The sequence below is a fragment of the Corylus avellana genome, chromosome ca10 (genome assembly GCF_901000735.1).
Source record: "Corylus avellana chromosome ca10, CavTom2PMs-1.0".
NCBI lineage: Eukaryota > Viridiplantae > Streptophyta > Magnoliopsida > Fagales > Betulaceae > Corylus > Corylus avellana.
Window position 1 is genome coordinate 2335403 of NC_081550.1, and position 17332 is coordinate 2352734.

Here is a 17332-nt window from a genome sequence, read left to right on the forward strand (position 1 = left end):
ATTTGGAAGTGGACTCAACTCGGGTTCATTTCAAAAAATTTAAAACACCTACAATGTTTTGATGCAAATACCCACTTAAGCAAGAATTTGGATCATCTCTAATTCATTTGAAATAATAAATGCTCGTCATTAATACCAATAATTGAAAGGCCATAAAAATTTGGACCTCCCAACTTCCATTTGAATTTGTTCAAAAAAAGCAAAAAATAAAAAAAATAAATCCATTAGAGTTTGCTTGCTGCATTCAAACTTCAAAGCTAGAAACTTGAAAGAGCGTTGTGTGTATTATGTAATGTAGCGGAATATGTGGCTTGCAAGCAAGTAAAAGTAGTAGAATCTAAAACTCACCCACAAGCTTTCCCAGGAAATTGGAATCCTATTCTCACGCATTTGCATAGAGCGTGTAATAAAATTCTTTAATTCCTTTGAAAAATTACATTATAGCTTTATTTTTTACTTGAATCAAAATATTATTCCTTCTACAATTTTTCTTTCCTATATTTCTTAAAACTTGCTAAATCAAACATGATTTGTCGGAAGAGAATAAATATGGGCTTGAATCCATCATGATATATGAGTTATATTCACTCTTATCTTTGTTTACGTTTTATTCTCCAGACACGTGGTTTCCATAATCTTAGAAAATTACCCAAGGCCGCCAGTCCGTCCGTCTATGTTGCCTCCAGCAAAGTTGGAATTGTGTTCCCCAGACGAGATTATTGCGAGTAGGCATTGAATGACCCATTCCCATTCGCTCCGGTAAAACCGTTCAAACTTCAAACACGCTGAACAATTTCAACACGCTCGTATTGTATCACACCGACAAGATTCTCTCCCACGTGGCAAGACACCACCAAATCGGGAACCGTCCAGGTGGGCAGAAACTAGATACTAGAAAAATTTTGCACGAAAAGAAGCTAAAAAGTACTTCGATTTGAATCCTAAGCCTTTTGGGTGGGTGGAGAATTTAAGACCTCAGATTTTTGTCTGGTTAAGGTTGTTCAAACTTCACACACCTTCCAAATCTACCATTTTCCTCACACTTTCCTTGCACACAAAATCTTATATCTTTCTCCTGAACACGTTCCTGTGCCTTTTAAGATTCATTTTCTTCCCTCCAGGAATCTCTGACTACAATTGCTAATCTCCTGTTTTCTTGGACACCCACTAGCACTTTCTTGGTGTTCCTTGGTGGGTATCTCTTATTTCTTGAATTAAACCTTCCAAGATTGAATATCAGGGATAACTGTGATTTGGGTATATTTCTGGAAGGTCGATTTTAAGCTTAGTTTGTGGGTGTTTGAGAGAAAGACTGGGAGAATGGTAGGGGCTCTATCTGTTGTGGCTTCATCGGTGGTGGACTCGCATACTAGCCCATGTTTGTGTTTGGATGCACTGCCTTCAACTAATATGAACTTCAAGAGTGGTGGAGATTTGGTTTTGCATAGGAGTTCAATGGCGAGGAAGCATTTTAGGAAGCCAGGGTCCGTGGAGTTGAGCAGTTCATTCATTAATTCTGGGCGCGAGTTGCGGCTCTCAAGGAAAGCGCTTTCAAGTATCGTTCACCGGAGTTCGAGGAAGCAGCGTAAGGATCGGAGATTCGTGATCGTCAGCGAGCTTGCGGGACAGTATGATGAGAGTTTTGAGGATGTTAAAACGGTGAGAAAATTGGTTCTAGATTTGAATTATTGGATGAACTTTGTGTCTCACACAACTTTTTGCTTATATGATGTGATCAACTATTGCTGTTTTGGTTTCTAGAGTCCATTAGTGAAATATTGCATTCCCTTTGTATTTAATGGTTGAGTATGGGATATCTAATTCAAGAGGTACTTCCATTGATGATTTCTTCAAGATTTTTGAAGAAATTCAACATAGCTATTTGAATGATTAACTTCAGAGAATGCTTTCCGTTTTGGTCCTGTCTGTTGTTTCCTTGTATGCATGTCTTGTCTAGAAAGCTTAAGCTGATAGAAAAATAATAAATAACGGAGATAAGGTTTAAAGTTAAGACTTTCTTCCAAAAGTTTAAGCTGGTCATTTAATTAAGTAAGAGATTGTGGCAAGGCACAGAGACACAGAGCCATCTTGATGCGGTAAGAGAATAGTAATGTTGCAGCATTATATGGATGCATTAACAGTTGGACGTTGGTCCTCCAGTTGTTCATCCGAAAATTTAATTGACTAAGTTGATGGGTCTGGACATCGTAAAGACAAAAAAATTCACTTTCTAGAACATTTCAATCTTTCAAAAAAATGTTAGAATGTAATTCATTATTTTTAAAGAGTCATAGAAGTTCCAACTTGTTGGTAGCTCCATGAGTTAGAACTTGAGCTATGGATCACAATAAGCATGTCATGGTTTTGCAATGAAGCATGTAATGTTGGATCAAAAAAGCCAGAAGCTGTGCAGTGAAGAAATTAGAATTTCTAGATGGAATTATCAATCACCTCAAAGGTTTGATTGAAGTTGCTTTATTTTCCCCTAATATATATACTCCTAAGGATGAGATTTAACAGCAGCTTCTGCTTTATTGTTAACCTGTCCGGATACAATAAGCATTAATATATCACGCACGTCACAATACCAGTGCTTATTTGATATAGCCTTCTATATGAATCTTGCCTTTAACCTTAGTTTCTGATTTCTTAGATCAACCTTTCTTTTTATCCTTTGGTAATCTGCGAATCAACACCTATCAAGCTGAATGTAATCTTTAGTTTGGGAGACTTTTCTTGATTTAAGGATTGGGGCATGATCATTTTTGAAATCTGGTGGTATCTGTATGAGTTCCAAACTATCTGAACTTTGTTTTGAATATAAATTATTAATCATAATTGCAACACAAACTTATCATGGAAATGCATAATATGGTAATAGATGCCATTGCTAAGGATGTCTTTTATTAACTGTTTAAGGAAATAGTGATCATTTTGTATCCCTACTTGAAGAATACAAGTGTTAGCTTTTACTACCCGTTTAAGGACATGTAATTATTTATGCCTTCTGTCAACCGTCATGTTAGTTTTGTCTGTTCATTATAAAAACCGTAACCTGATAGATAGGAATTTTTTTTTAGTAAGTAATTCAATTGAAAGCGCAAAGGAGCACAACCTGATAGGAATATAGCTAACAAAATGTTTGTCTGCAGCAACTTCTCAACTATTTCACATACAAGGCTGTGAGGACTGTTCTTAACCAGCTGTATGAGATGAATCCGACGCAATATAGGTGGTTTTACGAGTAAGTGGGATCTTCAACCTCATTCTATACAATTTTCCTGCTTTTTATCCATTGCTGATGGTTTTAACAAACTGTGGTGACACCTGATGTGCCTTCTAACTGATAGGCTTGAGAAAATTATTGAGCCTTTTGATTTATTATGAACTTGTGGATCAACTAGAATTGGGAGTTATTTTGAATCATCTGAAAGCACCATATGGACGCAGCCATTTTCTTTTGTGAATACATTTTGTAACTTTATAACCAGGGATTGAAAAAATTGCTCTTAGCTGCTCAAGCTGATTAAATTTGCATTAAATCTGTTAAAGAAATCCAAATTGGTTTGCTGTTGAGCTTGATATTGGTTTACGTTACTAGTTGGTCTCTCCAACTAATAAGTCAAGCTTTTGGTTTTGATGCTCTAGCATGGTATTCAAACCTTGTATTGTGAGTGTACATGTGAATGTTGCGTCTCACATTGAAGAAAAATAAACAAAGTGAGTAGTTAATTTGTGTAAGTGAACCTTAAGGTTTTAGTTGGAATAGTGTCCAAACATGTATATTAATGTGTTCTTGGTGAACTCCATAGGTGATTCTGTTCCTAACAAATTGGTATCAGAGCTATAGTTCAGCTTCCACTTAAAATAAGTATATTGGTCTTTGACGTGTTTGGTTTGGCTCTGATAAAGAGTATGAATGGCTTTTGGAGCAAAGTTGTGTTTGGTGGCCTGCAATTGGTGCAATTCTTGTATGCGTGACATTCTTGGATTTGTAAACAACTCACACATGAGGAGGAGTTATGTCAATATAGAAGAAACTCACATGTGAAGAGGAGATTTATTATGATTTGTGAGTGCACATGTGAGTTTTAAGTCTCACATTGAGGAAAATTTAACAAAGTGAGTAGTTAATATGCGTAAGTAGCCCAAACCCATTAGCTTAAGCTTTTAGATTGGAATGGTGTCTAAGCATGTATATTAATGTGTTCTTGGTGGACTATGTAGGCGATTCTCTCTATGTGTGCACAAATTTTAGGAACCCCTTATTTCAGTTCTGGGCTTGCACATGTGATCGGAGGTGTTTGTGGGGGCAAAAACTTGACTGGAGTTCTGGTCAACTCAACCTTGTCCTTTCAGATAACCTTACCTAGGTTAATGACATCAAGAAACTTCCATTAATCTTTATGTTTAAACATATATACGTTGTGGTAATTATTCTTTTATCTAAATCTTGTTTCTTTCTTCATTTGGACAGTTTTGTCGCAACAAACAAGCCTGGTGATGGAAAAAGGTTCATCCGTAGCCTTGGAAAGGTAGTTTTTCATTTCAGATTTTATATTGGACATGACAAAGGAAATTATCCTCTTTAGTGTACCTAAATAAAACCATTTAATGTTGTTGGGGTCATTTCTTGGATATTCACAAACGAAAATGCAATAATAAAATTTTGTTACATTTTTCTTCCATCCCTTATTTGTCTTGGTGAACAAATGGAGTATATTTTGTCCAAAATATCAAGTTTTGATGTTCTGAGTTTGCAACCTCCATGAGCGGTGGCTGCCACCCCTTAACTCCTCTGCTCCTCCGTGAGGGGCACGTTAGACACAAGGGGTAGGTCTTCACCACATCACCCTCCTCCCCTTTGCTATGAATGATGGTTATGAACTCATATACAACATTTTCTAATGACAGGAGAAGCATGAGCTCGCAGAGAGAGTGATGGTAACACGGCTTCACCTATATGGTAAATGGGTCAAGGTATGGGAATTTGAAAAAATTTCTGAGTTATTTTTCTCTAACCTGCAAAGTTCATACAACTTACAAAAGAATTTAAACAATATGGAAACCCTTCTTTCCCTGTCATTTGTGATGTAGAAATGTAATCATGCTGAAATATATCAAGAGATCTCGGATGAAAACTTGGAGTTGATGCGCGAACGTCTCATGGAGACTGTGATATGGCCGTCCGATGACTCAAACACAGAGAAGATTGGCTGACTACTTGCTACTTGATACGCCTTGGTCATTCTTTTCCCCCCATGTTGTTGTTCCTAGTCTAGGTATATTTTTGCTTTCTTATCAAGGTCCCATGAGGTCTTCTATATTATTTTCCACAAAACTAATAAGATGTCATATTCGGTACATTGTATATATGAATACCATCCAGCAATTTAGAGAGCTTGAAGCAAAATCACAAACCTAGTTTTCTGATTTTCTCTCAAGCTGCTGTAGATATTGTGCTCATTTTACTTAGCAGCTTTCAATGTTGTCTGAAAATCAATAAATTCGGTGCTTCAAATCTAGTTTGGTCGTTTCACCGTGGTGCTAACTAGCCTGCACATCAACCCAGCTAGATGGGCTGTCTCCACTAATCAAAATGACAGTATTTTCATTACTGTTACGATGTGTCTATTAGTCATATCAATCCTCGCTAGTTAGCACTCCTCCCTCTCCTTTTTGGGTGGGTGTTTGTTTGTTTTGTTATTTTGTCTATTTGATAATCAGAGAAAGAAAAAAGAAGAAAAAAGAAAAAAAAAAGAAAAGAAGTGCCCTTGCAACCAAAAAAATAATATTCATCAACCTTGAACAAGGGCATCTTGAAATATTCCTATCACGTGCTAGGTTAGACTGCAATTTTGAAAAAGCGAAATCAAAATGTGCCGAGGCTGGTACAACATTATTTATTTTACATATTATCAGATAATACTAAGAATTTTTGTTTTTAATTGGAATTTGTGACTTTCAAATAGAAATGTGGAGGAACAAAGTACAATTACTTTTGACTGTTGCTTTTAATATAGTGGTAACTATATCTGTGGGTCATTGCCCTTATGGACGTAATGTTCCTCAACTCAGATTCATGGATAAGTGATATCTCCTGCTGTGATGGCTGAAGCAACCTAAAAAAGGGGAAAAAACTTTTGAATCCCCTAGAGCACCCGCCTTCATATACATGGAAACTAATCTTAATCCCCTTGAATGTTTAACAAAAATATAAAACAACATTGGGCTGACCAAATACCCTAACATAAGACAACCTTCAAGTGCATTATCAGAACAATAACAAACCTATATGACTTCTGTTCCATGGCTGACTAAAGGAACCTTCACCACGCATAGAGTGGTCAGCCAAACAATGAGTCGGCCGTGTTAGCTTGGAAATAAAGCTTCTGTAGCACAAGTGATTCTGCCCTAATCATAGCAGCATCAAGGCATCCATATTCAGTTGCCCCATTGTGCTTTGCTTCCACAAAGGCATCAAAAATGAACAAATTGCAGACATACTAGCCTACAATATGTAGGAGTCATATCGTACACTCTTCAAGACTGGATCATTCGATAAATACAAAGAAATGGATACAGAATGTATATATCATGGTAATGAAAAGGCTATTTGGTCAGGAGCACCTACAAAAATGAGAAAGCTCTCACGCTGCTCCGGAAAAATCTGAAAGCAATGCGTCGCACCTGCAAAAGAACATAACAAGAGAAACACCAATTTGACTCGTTAGGAACTGCAATTACAATCTTGGCAGGCATCATTCTGAAAGGTAAAACTGTAACAGGAAGATGTAGTGATCAGGTAAATACAACGTAAAGTTAAATAGAAAATGGGTAAAAAAGAAAAAACTAACAAATACAATCTCAACCACATGCTTGAAGTAAAATTGTCAGTTCTATACACACCCTTCACATCTTGAGCTTAAGCCAAAATATAACATAGCATTATTTCATTATCTTTACCATAATAAATATCAACTGCTATGGCCTTATGAATTTTTTTTCCAAAACTAATGAAGAGCTACAAACAATTCTTATTCTGACTATCATAATGAGGTATTAATAAAAAATAAAAAAATAAAAACCCAATTTTGTGTCCATATATAAAGTTATTATAGACCTTGAATGAAGCATACCACGTTTTTGCAGGCAGTTTATGGATGGCTGGACCATAGCTTGAGGAAAAGGTGAAAAAACCAAACTGCACCGATATTCCTTTTCTTCGCTTGGATTTCCAGGGATTGGGGAAAAATGAGCAAGAGTGATCATGTTGAGCTGGCACCAAAAGTCATAATTGCCCTAGTGCTGTTCTTACACGGAGCTGTGCCAGATGAGGGATCAGGTATGGTTTAGCAAACGGATAACAAAAGACAACAAAAAACCATTCAATTTGAGATATAGAATAAACGACCTGTACATCCACACAGGGATCTTTGGCCATCGTCTTTAATTGAGAAACTATGTCAGCATTCCGTAATTTTACAACCCGACTCGATGCACCAGGGCTTGATGGAAAAGTGAGATTTATTATGGTCCAGATGGCTGCCGTGCGTAACTGGCTGTCATTATTCTGCAAAAACTTGAGTATAAAAGAACGGTCCCCATCGTTCACCTGTGGAAGGAGTTGATGCATTACTGCTTCCTTATGAAACTCATTCCCACTTGCAATATTGCCGAGAACATACATTCCCTGAATGAAAAAATTATGGCAGAGCTATAATAATGAGGATAATGATGATGATGATAACAACAACAATCATAATAATAACAGCAATAATAATAGTTGATAATAACAACAAATTACCAAAAGCTCCCAATATTGGTAATACTAAATGTAAACCTTTTTTTTATAAATAAATACTACATGTAAACCTTGTTATAACAGTGACAAAGGGAACAGCCGTGCACGCTATGTTGCCCATGCCCATTAGAATCCCTGGAGTGTCAATGTTGAAACTATATTACACAGGCTAGATAAGAAAAGGCACAGGTGCTAGATTGTGTTAGAAACTTATTATAAGGGGTTATAAAATTCATCTTACTGTTTCGTCATATATTTTTAATAAATTGAAATGCGCATATGGAAATATTTGAAAGCATACTTATCATATATACTGTATGTGTTCAGTTTCCTTGTATGTAAAAACTTGACAACGAATCCTTCAATTCTAAAGTACAGAGTGGGCTCATTCATATTTTGTCCAGCATCTAATGCACAAAGCCATTAGCATGAACAAAACAATTCCCTGAACTCCTAAAATCGTTCAAGATGATGATTGTGGATGAACTGCCACAAAAAAAAAAAAATGGTGCTATTCAAATTCCATGAGACAATCTAACAGGCCTTAATTTTTTTCAGAGTAATAAAATCTCCTAAATACTTTCTTTGACTTCGACAAATTATATTTAATGTAAGCTACAGCATCAAATCACAATCATTTTGCCTTAAATATAACTATTTTCCTACTGAGCAATTAGATCCAAATCTGAGAACCCCAATAGGTGAAGAACAATCTTTCTGGAAAGGCGATCCAAACATATTGCAATCAGCAGTCAGCAGACACTTTCTTCATCCAGACAGATCTCATTCCACCACCTACTCCACTAGGAAAGTTCCGCACAAAATTCACAATAGAATTTGGATTCTCTTCACTTTTTTCCCAGAATTTGTGTTATATTTGCAGTAATTGACATCGTCTCATTTGAGGATATCGTTAAAACCAAATTAATAGTGGATTGACTAAATTTAGAATAACATTAATTCAATAGAGGGACATGTAGCATGGCAACACCCCACATCATTCCCAGAAGTGGCGGAGCTAAGATTTTGGTTCACCGCGGGGGGAGGAGGGGGGGGTGTGAATTGAGTCTATTAATTTTAGAATTTGTTGGGGGGAGGGGGAGGGGAGGATCCTCTTAATTTTAGACCAAGAGATCTTCTCACTTAGCTACAAAGCATCTGCTAGTTAGAAATTATGTGAGAATAAGCACGCAGTTAAATATAAGGTCTTCCTTAGTGCACCCATGTGCATACGTGGACCATCCCTTTCTATTTTAGACAACTTTTATTGAAACACTAACACATAAATACAACATACATTGATGCACACAAGAAAAACTCAACGCTCACACCACAAATACCAATACACACTTAACTAGTTCTCACAAAAGCACTATAAAACAAATTCTTAAAAAGCCCCCAAAAAAAAACACAGGGCACCTTGAGAAACTCTCGCACTTTACTCTCTTCACTCTTCTCTCTAAAGCCGTGACACACAGGCCTTGTTTGTTAAACTCCCTCACATTCCCCCACATTCCACCACACTATTCACTTCATTTTTTCCAAAAAAAAACATTCTTATTTTTATATCAAATCATTTACTTTTTATATCACATCATTTACTTTTTATTACTATTCAACTAAAAAAATCACTACAAAACAAAATTTTTTACTTTCCAATACTACTTTTTCATTTTCCCATATCAATCATTATTTTTTTATTTTTTTTATCCATGAACAGTGCGGTGTGGTGGGGTGTTGTTTAACAAACACCCCCACAGCACTATTCTTCCTCTGACACAGACTACTTACATCTCCTATAATCTCCACACGTTCAAGCTAAAGAGCCAGGGCCCTTCTTTTATAGAAGTAAAGGTTGGCAAGGCTGCTTTCCAGCCATTTATGGGCTGGCAAACAAAGCTGGCAGTGAGTTGGTAGAATGAGACGTGAAAAAGAGTGAGAAAGAGGGAGAGCAAGAGACTGGGTGACACAGGCTGTGGAACATGACAGAAGAGTCTAGATAGAGAGAGAAGAAGAGAAACTGATTGGAGGGATGGGCGGTCAGATGGTGGAGAGAGCGAAGGGACAAAAGGGAGGAGACCGCCCATATCTTCATTTCCTTGGGGTGAATTCCATTCCTTACATAGAGGAAATGCTTACTTCTCCTTAGAATTTTTTCAAACTTTTTGGTTGCTCCACCAGTGGTTGGGCAAGACTGAAGTTTCAAGAGTCTATCTTACACCCAGTTTAGTCTTCCTCCCCAAAACCTAGGGTGAAGTATTGGTTTATAGTGGCTGTAGGTAGTGGTAGGAGGTCGTGCAGCAGGTGGGCAGAGCGGTCACTTGCCCCCTCTTGCCCCTGTTGGCTCCACCAGTGATTCCCAGGCATAAATTGGTCTTCCACTTCGTATTTTACTTCTAAATATGAAAAAGGTCAGGACCAAGTAAAGATATCTGGCTACTTCCACAACCAAAGCAAATAATTGGTCGTCCACTTCCAAGAACCCAAAGGCCACCAAACATCTTTAACAACCATCAGCTCGCAAGATGTCAATATGAATGAGCCAAAGATGGCGATTATATCATCTCCCAGTTACACCAAGATCAATTTTTGCCATCTTAAAGGGCACACCTAAAGCAAGTTACCAAAAATGTCCACCAAGTTATGTTATAAATGTATCAGCAAATAGGAATCACATCACAATTTAGATTGGTAGCCACAACAAGTCACAAAAGGTCGATACCAAATCAATACATAACGCTCTTAAAATATCATTCTAATAATAGCTAGTGCAAAACATTTTGATAAGTTTTAAAAAAAAAAATTCATAAGTTCAAAACATTACTTTTCAAACCTTCCCTCTATTAAAGAATTCTAACCTGTATCCCAATTTCAGCTTTTGAAGCACTCCGCAATTGCCTTCCAATAGCATCCAATAAGATGCCATCTTCAGCGAACACATACTCAACTGAGTTTATACATCCATCAACAAGATTGCGAACAAGGGCCAGAGCTTGCTCTTGGACAGAGGGCTCAGGGTCTGCAGAGTAGATGCAATGAAACAGTGGTTTATACACCCTCGCTATAGTAAGAATTTGAACAATTGTCACAAACAGAGTTCGATCATTACCACATATAAGGCTTGATAATAATGGTATGGTGAGCTCCAAAAGAATGCCTTCTTTACACACGTTGTCTGCGAGGAACATCAAGTTCTTCAAAGCCCACAAAGCGTTTAACCTTAGAGTTGCATCCATTGATTTTGATAATTGTACAAGCACCTTCAGACCTCCACATTTTACAATCAGAGACTTGTGTGTTGCAAAATCAACCACAATGTTGCTAACAGCACCCAGAGCTGCAACCTGAAAATAAGGTATTCAAGGGAGAGTTGCTAGAAACACTTGCTAAAATCATAATTACTTATAAGGTCATATCTGCACAAGGGAAGCACTTTTTTTTTTTAAGTGGAGAAGCACGTTCATAGGTAATCCATGTGTTGAAAAAGGATTTTCCAATTCATAGATGGTAATCCCACTATAAGTGTTTTCGTAATGAATAATGTTCAGTTCAAATAGGACTGGAATACAAGCACACATGGATGGCTGTAAATAACAGACAGGCTTTAATGTTTCTAACAAGTTAGAGCTTCTACATAAGAATTGATTCTATGAATCATACCTTTTGTGTTTTTTTATGAGTTTTTGACTTCCAAAAGAACACCAAATAGCATTCAAAACATGCAATTGGCATCTCACAACTAAAGGAATTTTGTTCTGCCTTCCAAACACCAGATTCATGACAAGAAAATATGAGATAAATGACTGAAGAGCTTAGAAGTAGATCCTCAAAATATTTCCATAAATGTTAAGGATATGCAGATGCTAAGATCATGATCAGAAAAAGGTCCACTCAATTAGGCTCCCAATGCACATAACTAAGTAACTCCACATTCCCAACAATAGTAAAGTTCATAAGCAGCTTCTAATAATGTGTAAATTTAATAAACTTCAATTATTGTTGAAAATAAATAAGCCTACTGAGTGAAGAAGAATGATCATCAGTATAATAAGCTAGCATACCTGGACAGAAGTAGAAGGATCATGTAAAAGCTGAACCAACTGAGTAACAATCATTTCATTCATAAAACGACCTGCACTCAAAGTCTGAATGATGTTTTATTAGCAAATGTCTAGCTGTGATTATCAGAAATTAGGTATCATGAACTAAAAATTGGTAGCACAAACCTTGATTGACCTAGAGACACTTTTTAAGCAAATGCAAGCTGCAGCACGTACATCAGCATTATCATGAGTTAGTGCATGAGTTACCAAGTCCAACATCTGTATTCATGAGGATATATTAGTCATAAATAGTGATAATTGGTAAAATACCAATTACCAAGTTGCTAATTAGTAAAATACACATAAAAATCTACGAAGTCTAGGACTTATATAATCTCTAATTTGGTTAAATTGCCCATTTAGACATAAAAAGTGATATCTTTGCACCATTTGAGTATGGGAAACAACACTAAAGAAGATATAATCATTAGCACCGAGAAGAAATATATATGAGCAATAGAAATCAAACATGTTGAAAGTCCGACTGCCATTCAAAAGCTTTGTCAACTGTTTTTGTTACTGGTCAAAGTTGGCACCCTTCCAATTCATAACAAATAGTTTGGTTGGCACCCAGAAAAAATAAAAGAAAAAAAGTAAATAGAAGAAAAGGTTCACCAGAAGATATAATACAATGAAACCACTCTACACACTTCGATCCATAGGTAAAGAAAATACAGCTCAGAAGTTGCTTTAGTGGAAAAGTTTACAGTGACAAGTAGCTAGAAAGGCTGTCCGCATGGTCGAGCTTCCTCCTATTTTAGCTGTGTGCTGAAAGTCTTAAATAATTCATGCACTAGCATAATAATTTTCTTTATAAGTAATTCAATCTTCTTAGAAAACGCAGAAGGGCGCAACCCAAATACACAAGGAGTATTTATGAGAGACACCCAACCAGAGAGAAGAAGAACACAAATCCACAAACTATAGGAAATTAGAAAATAGAAGACTATTGTAAGCAGCTGTCCAAACATAGAGGGATTTGAACATGAAAGCTTTTAACTCTATCACCAAGCTCTCACGATCTTCAAAGTTCCGCGCATTGCATTCCCGCCAAATACACCACATTAAGCACAAGGGAACCATCATCCAGGCGTCTATATTACAGTAGCTTCCAAACTGACCTTGGTAGCTTAGAACAGATAAAAGATGCATATAAAACATAATAAAAGAAAAAATTACCCACATCAACAGATATTATGACAAAAAATGTTGATGGGGCTTACACCCAATTATGGCAGTCATGTTGCATAATGGGGTTGTAAGAACTTCTAAAATGTCTAAACCATTAGAATATATTTTGCAAGCCCACTAGATTTATCAAGTAAAATCTACCAAAGCCAAGAAAAAGATAGAACAACTAAATCCAGTAGTAACAACATTCAAGAAAAAGAACGTTTCCTCGTAAAACAAAACTCTTTTACAATGATGTATTAAAGAATCGGGCATAGATATCCAATACTTGATATCCAGTAGTAACAACATTCAAGAAAAAGAAGGTTTCCTCGTAAAACAAAACTCTTTTACAATGAGGTATTAAAGAATCGGGCATAGATATCAAATACTTGATCAGTTCAACATTCATAGTTGACAAGCTAAGAAGTCCAAAATTGAACAACATCAGACCTCCTCACTTCAAGCATTTGAGATTTTACTTACTTTTCCCAGTGAGGGAAAAAAGAACTCATTCCATATGCACACATGGACAGAAGAATCTATCAACACAAACTTTAGCCAACTACTAATTTCCATAACCCTAATTTCTCACGCCTGTGCCTATATATATATATTCTTTAAAAAAAATTATGTTATACAGGTGGAGAAGTCAGAAATCCATGCCCATGTTCCAGATTACTCACCATAAAAGATGACTCCACAGCATGATTAAGAATAATAAGCATACAAAAAAGGAACAGATAATAATGATATCATGGCAAACAATTAATAATTAAATGCACATGTTTGTGTATCTTTTTTTAGCAACAGACCTCTAGAGACAGGAACCTAGACCGGCAGCTCTCCAATTTTGAGCATAGATCAGCCAATACCAACAATATTCCTTGGAAACGTCTGGGATGTAATGAATCTTTTTGCAAGTGGTTGTACAGTTTATCAATAGCATTTGCCTCAAAAGCTAGTCTCTGTAGATCCTCCTTTTGTGCAATTAAACTAGATAAAGCAAACGGAGAGTCCTCTCCAAGTTGACCAGGATCATCAAGAAGCTCAAGTAAAAGGTGTACCAATTTGGTTTTAATGCCTATATCTTGCAGATAGCAAGGAGAGGTGTTCCTTATAACAATTAAGCATATACAGGCCAATAACCTTGTTCGTGGATACCTATCTTTAGTCAAGTCAATAACAGAGCTCAAAGCTCTTCCGCATTCAGAGACAAACTTTGAAGCAGCTTCGGGATTGTTCTTGATTATTGTGGCTAGAGATTCTAAACTAGCATCTTTCTGACTTGAGGAACCTTCAAGAAGGCTATTAAGCTTCTTCAATACCCCAGGATGACATAAAGCATTTTGCTCTGCAACTGTCTCACAAGAATGTATGATGATACTTGCGCCTAATCCTGTAACAGTTTCATTCTTACTATTCAATAATGAAAGAAGAAATCCCAAGCTTTTCTCTTTAAGGAAATCATATTTTGGAGCCAGTTTCGATTGATAAATCATTCTAAGGGAACGTGCACCCGCATCCACAACCTGGAAACAAAGCAAAGTCATCCAAATGACATTCAAAATGAAGCAGACAGAACAATAGTCACTAAAAAATAAAGGGTACATCATAAACAAGGCCTAATTTTGAGAATAATTCGGGCAAGAATGGCAAGAGTAAAACCAGAGTACTCACTTCTATGTATGTAATGGATTAAAATAATTAAAGAGGAGTAGATGAACAAGCTAAAAAGCATCTAAACAAATATGAAGTTTTTGTAAGAAGGGAAAGACAACAGTATATCCTCCCCTCCACCCACCCCCACCCTAAGAACTCTTTTTTTTGAAAAGTAATTCAAATCCATTAAAAGAGCAGCGGGGCGCAATCACCCCCACCCTAAAATCTAACAAGAAAAAATAGAAGATAAAGGAAGAAAAGTAGGAAGAGGGATTGCTTTAGTGCAGCTGATTTTAAATATGGAAACTTCTATGTCTACCACCTTAGGCAGTACATACAAACCTTGAGTGAAAGAAACTGTCAATGCAGATGCGGAAAATAAGTTCTCAACACTCGTGGAAAAGATCAGGCATTGACAAGCAACATGAAATGACTACAACCTTACAAGGAGAAACATCACCCTACTTTGAGCTACAACATCCACACACAGCGTTACGTGGGGACTTTAGCATGTGGAGTATCTACTCCGGTACGATACATTGGTAGGGATGTTGAGGGAATTTGCGTTAAAAGGCAAATTCATGGAGAATGCCCGGTCATAGAAGTTTGGGCGCTGAGATCTAATGCCCACACACACACACAAACACACACGCTTACACCCAACACACAGAACTAAGTCCATGGAACAATCCCTTCACAAGCAATCAAGTATGGCATCAAAGGGAAATAGAAACCAAAGCAGGAAAAATAGCCATCTACCATTACTCTAATCACCCGCAATTCATGGCATATACCAAAATGAAGAAAAGCTTCAGGTTCGGCTATCAGATACGGCTTAGAAAACAGAAACCAGCACTCAAACCAAAAACCTAACTACAACTATTCGATTATTTTAGACGAGTATTTCGCTTCTTAAAAGCTGAATTGTACAAAATTTATTTCCTCCATCTGCCACATTTTACCAGCAACCAAACAGGTCTCATAAACGAGAATTTTCCAAGAGGCTTTCAATCGAATCGAACGAAACAAGGTATTAAATTGTTGCTAAACTTTCTTGCATTCTCTATACTATCCGTTTTTCGGAAACCAAACAAAAAATCCGATTGAATTGATGTTCATTACCTTCTCATCGGGATAGGAGAGGAGGTTGATGAGATTGGGGAAAGCACCAGCGTCGAGAACGGCTCGGACGCCAGCGTCGAAGCCGCAGGCGAAGCTACCGAGCACTGCCGCCGACTGGACTAGGAGCTCGGCTTGGTCCTGGGCTTGGGCTTGTGCTTGAGCTTGGGCTAGCGCGTCAGCCACGGCAGGGACGGCGCCGAGCTTGAGGAAGGAGAGCTTCTTGGTGCGGTTGCCGATGATCTGGTTCTTGACCTCCCTGAGCGCCCTCAGCTTGACTTCCGTGTCCGTCGATCCCAACCGTACCAACAGGTCCGGCGTGGCGCGCCGATAGCTCGACGAGGCTGTGGCTGAGGTGGGCATGGTGCGAGCCCCAGGAGGAAGAGAATTCAGGCGAATGACGCGGAGAGATGATTGGGATTTTGAGTTTTTAACATTGACTTTTTGACATTCTTTCTACTTTCTACGGAGATCTTACATTATTTGTTGATATAAATTAATTATGTATGTCGCTAAACATTCAAATATGTCTTCCCGTCGCGTCGCGTCGCGTCAAACTATTTTTTCAAACAAAAATTAAAATAACTATTTTCTTTTTTTTTATATACACTTTAACAAATTATCTATTTTATTTAAAATATTATTTTTTATTGTACATTTTCCAACTTCCCACAATACTGTTCCTCCATCAGATACATCTGAGCACGTTGTAATTCATCACGGTTAACCGTCTATATGACAAGTCAAGTTTTGTTAAAAGACAATTATGCCCTTACGAAAGATAAAAAAAGCCAATACTCATCATTTGTGTAAGGTGTTTCGAAGGGATAAAATAGGAATAAAATGTCATTTTATTTTTCAAACCGGCTATTACTCATTGGCTCAGTCTATTCAACCTCAAGTCGTACCTAATGAAGAGATGCCAACCCAAAGGTGCACAGTGCGTGTAAAAGTAGGGAGTTTGCCAAACACCCTCTTTATGCACTTACTCATAAAGCAAAACAGGTGGACGGTTATTAATAACAACTAACTGTTAACCACTATTGATCGTTATCCATGTACCTGTGTGAATTTGGTTAACAAAAATCACTAATCTCATATGTAAACTGCTATAGTTTTATGAGATGAATACGACAAGTATTTTCTTCAAAAATAATGATTAAAAAGTGCTAATTGGCGGTAACCACGTCAGCGAAACAGGATAAAAATGTAGTGGTAGTATAACATTATTCTAATTTTAGTGTATTGCTTTTTCATGGTAGTAATTATGTCTTAAAGTCACGAAATCATGGGAAATCATGATTTTAAAATCACAAAGTTTGTATTCTAATTTTTCTATCGATCTACTCATTATCATTGAGATGAAATCATGACAGAAACAGAGAATTTCGTAAAATAATAAATAATGACTTAAGACTCATATACCCAAGTTCTCATACTGTCATACATACATTACATACCTTTATTATTTCTT

General features: G+C 37.0%; 2 protein-coding genes across 2 annotated transcripts; one reads left to right on the forward strand and one right to left on the reverse strand.

Annotated features, from left to right (window-relative positions):
• Positions 1–900: 900 nt before the first annotated feature.
• Positions 901–5438, forward strand: LOC132163643 (chaperonin-like RbcX protein 2, chloroplastic). Its single transcript, XM_059574010.1, has 5 exons — positions 901–1659; positions 3153–3244; positions 4478–4535; positions 4915–4980; positions 5098–5438. The coding sequence occupies exons 1-5, from the start codon at positions 1321–1323 to the stop codon at positions 5218–5220; spliced, it is 678 nt and encodes a 225-aa protein (XP_059429993.1). The 5' UTR covers positions 901–1320; the 3' UTR covers positions 5221–5438.
• A 681-nt stretch (positions 5439–6119) lies between these two features.
• LOC132164674 (uncharacterized) lies at positions 6120–16323 on the reverse strand. The gene is made up of 9 exons (XM_059575220.1): positions 15862–16323; positions 13893–14609; positions 12031–12126; positions 11866–11949; positions 10914–11148; positions 10663–10823; positions 7415–7693; positions 7140–7324; positions 6120–6690 (listed from the first exon to the last, which is right to left on the reverse strand). Exons 1-8 carry the CDS (start codon positions 16219–16221, stop codon positions 7292–7294), a joined length of 1965 nt encoding a protein of 654 aa, XP_059431203.1. The 5' UTR covers positions 16222–16323; the 3' UTR covers positions 6120–6690; positions 7140–7291.
• Positions 16324–17332: the final 1009 nt, after the last annotated feature.